General features: G+C 47.0%; 1 protein-coding gene across 1 annotated transcript; it reads right to left on the bottom strand.

Annotated features, from left to right (window-relative positions):
• Nucleotides 1–540: 540 nt before the first annotated feature.
• LOC124660096 (putative F-box/FBD/LRR-repeat protein At1g78760) lies at nt 541–2,347 on the bottom strand. Its single transcript, XM_047197891.1, has 3 exons — nt 1,523–2,347; nt 1,105–1,248; nt 541–987 (listed from the first exon to the last, which is right to left on the bottom strand). Exons 1-3 carry the CDS (start codon nt 2,345–2,347, stop codon nt 541–543), a joined length of 1,416 nt encoding a protein of 471 aa, XP_047053847.1.
• Nucleotides 2,348–5,177: the final 2,830 nt, after the last annotated feature.

The raw sequence follows: 5,177 nt of genomic DNA on the forward strand, positions 1-5,177 counted from the left end.
AGCCCTATGTGGAGCCAGTCAGGCCGCGTAAATCCAGCGCGCCGCGTTCCAGTACAAGCAGCAGGCTGCTCCTTGAAGATGAGGCTTTCCAAGACCGACCGGAGCGTTTTCCGTCACTTCAAACTGCTCCACCCCGGAAAGCCCAAGGACCACGCTCCGGAGGCTTTGGCTGTGTGCTCGTGGTAGTTCCAAAATGCTCCACGCACCGTAAGGGTGTGCAGAACGGGGCTGGAAGCGAGCAAGCTGTGCAGCTCCTCTTTGCTAACGTAAAGCTCAACATACCCTAAATATCTCATGATAAAAACGAACAAAATTGACAGAAGCAAAGCATATGACACCAAAGGCATGCTAAGAAACAGGCGCAACATATTCAGAAGCACATGGCTTGTTATAATATCAACACAGTGATATTGGAGAACACATGAAAAGTAACACTTGTTTACGGATACTTCTTCAATGTTACTTACGTATTCATGGTAGTTAAAATCAGCCATATCTCAGGAGAAGTCATGGCTACACAGGAAATGGGGTGATCTACAGTCAGCGATTCCCCAAAAGGAGCGGACCAATCATGAAAGCATAGGGCGAAGTAACCATGCATTCAAAGCGAAAAGGGTCGTCGGATGTGAGATCAGTTGCTTTCTGCAGGATCGAAGTAAACCCCACTGTAGGCCGCACCAGCAGCACTCCAGAGATCCCTGTTCGAAACCATAGACTCTGCAAATTATCTTCAGTCTCATTCATCTTGTCAGTCGAGGAAGTATTTTCTTGTTGCAACACAACGTGCAAAGACTGCAGCTCCTTGGCATTCATGGCGACGAACTTGAGGAACTGGAATTCGTTCTGATCCCCTCGGAATTTGTGGATGACCATCTTCCTGACGTGCGATCTCAAGCATTCAACCAGACTGACCTCCTCCCAGAACCTGGCATGAAGCTCCACACTGGGTACTTCATTGGCAGCTACAGAAAAACCATGCACGGCAGACTGCAAAATGCGAGCCAATGAGTGAACATTTCAGTAACATATAGTATGGATCATGCTGCTAACGACTGATGTTGCCACTGAGAAATGATCGACTGACTGAAGGAAACTGTCAGCTACCTCGATGTGCAGCGTGTCAACGTTGGGGAAGCATCTGAGGAAGCTGGCCAGCGTCCTGACCTCCGAGAGGACATCGAAATTTACCGTCACCGCCAGTATCTTGACGCTTGGAATCACAGCGCTTGTGCTCGCCATTGTGTTACGCTGCAATGCAACCAAGACAGGCAGACGATAATTTACCCATCAAGTGTTCTATGACCATAGGAAATGCCATGATGGATGGATCAATTTATAAGGATGGAATAATGATTTTGGGAGACTGCAATGACGTGCACCAAAATGCAACAACATCATAATTCATAACTCAAATGACTGCTTCAAGATCACAGAGTAGAACATGCATGATGAATGGATCATTGTGGACGGAACATTTTCAAGTTGAGAGAGAGAGATCAGAGCTGGATAGATATGGCCGTACCTGGATGACGATGTCGCCGATCTGCAGCCTGTGAGCTCTTGTATTCAGGTGGCCGAGCACCCGCAGGTTGGCTGCATGACCACCAATCTTGACCCTTACTACAACACCATCATCGCGCGGCGGCAGAAACAAGATGAGGCGCTCCAGGAGCGGCGCGTCCACCACCGCGAAGTCCTCCACCATCCACAGCCCAACCAGCGCGCAGTGGAGGCTTGGGCTGCGGAGACGGACGTGCGCGGGTCCTGTGCTGCTGAGATGAAGGGTCTTCAGCGCGGGACAGGCAGCGACGAGGTGCTCCAGGTCCTGGTCGCTTATGACGACCATTATCAAGGTGAGGGAGCGGAGGTGGGGAAGCGAGATGTTGGCGCCGCGGGAGAGGTCCCAGTAGCCCAGCGAGAGCTCCTTGAGCGTACCGCAGCGGAGGATGCCCTCCGGGATGCACGGGAAGGGGTCGACCTGGTTCGGAAGGAGATCGAGCTTCTGGGTGTCCTTGGCGGCGAGGACGAGCGGCCAGCCGGGGAGCTCACGGTCGAGGGAGGCGAGCCTGCAGTCGTGGAGGACGACGGTGCGGAAGTGGCCTGGGTGCTCGGCGAGGACTCGCGGGACCACGGCGTCGCGCGCGGGCTCGGGGAGGTCGGCGTCGCGGAGGACGAGCGGGGTGGAGCTCCAGAGGTTGCGCCAGCGCCTGGCGAGGGCGGCGGTTTGGGCGGCTTCCGTGACGGGGAGGTGCTGGGTGATGATTTTGTGGAGGAGGTCGTCGCTGAGGGCGCTGAGGCGGTCCCGCCGGCGACCGGCAGCGGAGAGGGGGGCGGCGCCGTCGGCCATGGTGGCGAGGCGAGGCGAGGCGAGGGTTTGGTTTGATTTTGGTGGAAATGGAGACTAACCTCGAAAGTTCTAGCGGATGTTTTCGGTCTTTCTCTAGTATCCGGAGGAGCCGTGCTTATATAAAAATGGAAAAAATGCTAGAAGACACGGTTTGTTTTTCGGAATTGCTAATTCTCAGGCGCCTGAGATTTATTAAATCTCAGTCGACTCATCTGCCGTTGAATTTGTTGTGCTAAGATGCGTGCAGACCTTTGTCGTTTAGCTGTGCCGCTGGTGGTACAAGGCGCTCGTTGCTTCTTTTTTCGTGGGCTGCGCTGCTTCATGTGGTGGGGTGCTGTCTGGTGTTGCTTGTATTGTAAGCATGGGCTTTGTGGTACGTGGCCTTTTGTCTGGTTTGTCGCGTTTTTTTTTTCTCTTTCACCCAGCGTTCACTTTTGACCTTCTACAAGAAGGGTGTGGAGCCGAGTCTACGATGCGTCCAAACTGAGGTTGAGTCTCAGTATACGATGTGTTTAAACTGAGGTTTTACGTGCATGCATTGAGGCATTGTCATACTGAAAAAATCTCGGCTACAAATTATGTCAGATTGGAAAAATATCAGTTGCAATGCGTCTGTAACTAAATCTCAGTTCCAAGCTATGTGTAACCAAAAAAAACTTAGTTGCAACCCATCTGCAAGCGGGAAAATACAAGTTACAACCCATGTGTAACTGATTTTTTTTCACAGTTACAACCATGGTGTAACTGGAAAAAAAAACTCAGCTTCAATACATGTGCAACTAGTCGTATCTTGGTTTCTCCTTAGTTACAACCATGGTGCAACAGGAATTTTTTTTTGCTAGTTACAATTCAAGTGCAACAGTTAAGATTTGTGCAGACTACTACCATTTTGGCTCGCGCCCGCTTTCCCTCGGCGTGCAAGTGTATGCTAATTCTTTGAACATTGGATTACGTCGTGCTTTGTGCTAGCTTAAGGACACATTGGTTGCCATTGAGATTTCTCCAGTTACACAGTGGTTGTAACTGAGATTTTCTAGTTACATATGGGCTGTAATTGACATTTTCTAGTTACACATTGGTTGTAACTGAGATCATTTCCATTCGCACGTGAGTTGTAACTGAGATTTTTCCAGTTGCATGTGGATTGCAACTGAGATTTTCTGAGTTGCATGTGTATTGCAACTGAATTTTTTGGCTGCACATGGGTTAAAACTAAGATATTTCCACTTCCATATGGGTTGCAACTGAGTTTTTTTTCTAGTTGCATAGTTTTTCTTTAGTTGCACGCAGGTTGCTACCGAGATTTTCTAGTTTCACATCGGTTGCAACTGGGATTTTCTTTAGTTGCATGTGAGTTGCAGCTGATATTTTTTTCCATTTGCACATGTGTTGCAATTGAGATTTTTCTAGTTGCATGTTGGTTGCAAATGACCCTTTTGCAATTGCACTTTGATTAGTTATAATTATTTTTCTAGTGAAAAAGAAGAGCATACATTTTTCTCATATACACTTATTTTTGAGCTAAGGAGAAAATGGCCAACCTCACCTAATAATTTAGTAAAAAAATGGGCACTTTTTGTTGTTGCTTCGGTGGCCTTCTGGTGTTTTTATATGTAGGACTATGTAATGCAATCCCAAGAGCCACCATCCAAACAACAGAAAATTCAAATGACCAACGCAGCCCATGAAGAGCGAACCAGTATCGCTCGAGAATTGACTGCATAAACAAATATGTACGTTAGTGAACTGTCGACGTCAGGTGACTTAGATTTAATTAAATCTAAGTCGCCTGAGCTCCAGTGTGCCCTTTGTTTTTTGGGGGTTTGTCTAAACAAATCGCAGTATTGTGTTTTCGCTGGGTACGAGTTATAATTTTATGTCATATATTTATTAGAACACGCCCCATTACAGAAAATGGAAAGTTTGGCACATTATCTTCATAATCGGTCATATCATGATTATCCTGAATAGTGCATATTTATCTCACCGGGAATGGTGCATTTTCTGTGGTTTCCATGTACAATGCTTTGATTCAGCATGATATTTCAATCGATAATAATTCAAAGATTTGGAAGATGAGGATACCACTCAAAACGACGGTTTTTGCATGATATCTTTGTCGTAGGGTCATACTCACTAAAGATAATCTTACCAAACGCAACTGGCATGGAAGTAAGAAGTGTGTCTTCTGTCACCAAGACGAGACTATTAAACACTTGTTCTTTCAGTGTAAGTTTGCTGGATTTATATGGTCAGCTGTCCAAATAGGGTCTACCTTATACCCCCCGAGTAGTGTTGCTAATATATTTGGTAATTGGCTCAATGGTGTGGCGGTTAGGTTTAAGGGTCTTATTAGGATGGGAGCGATTGCCATTATTTGGTCGCTATGGCTATGTAGAAATAACAAGATTTTCAATAATATTTCTTCTTCTCTTATGCAGGTCATATATCGGTCCACAACTACGCTGTCATGGATGCCACTTCAGCAGTTGGAGCATCGAGACCTCTTTACGGAGGTGTCTTCACGGTTGGAGGATGCGGCCAGGGATATTTTTTACCAACATGGGTGGCAGCGTGATCTTCGCCTGGGCCCATGATGACCCACAAGTATAGGGGATCGCAACAGTCTTCGAGGGAAGTATTACCCAATTTATTGATTCGACACAAGGGGAGACAAAGAACACTTGGAAGCCTTAACAACGGAGTTGTCAATTCAGCTTGCACTGGAAACGGACTTGCTCGCAAGAGTTTATCGAGTAGTAACAGCTTTATAGCAATAGCGATGATGAAATAACTTGTAGCGACGGTAGAGCGTGTGATTTTAGTAAAC

This window comes from Lolium rigidum, chromosome 1 (assembly GCF_022539505.1).
Source record: "Lolium rigidum isolate FL_2022 chromosome 1, APGP_CSIRO_Lrig_0.1, whole genome shotgun sequence".
Classification (NCBI taxonomy): domain Eukaryota; kingdom Viridiplantae; phylum Streptophyta; class Magnoliopsida; order Poales; family Poaceae; genus Lolium; species Lolium rigidum.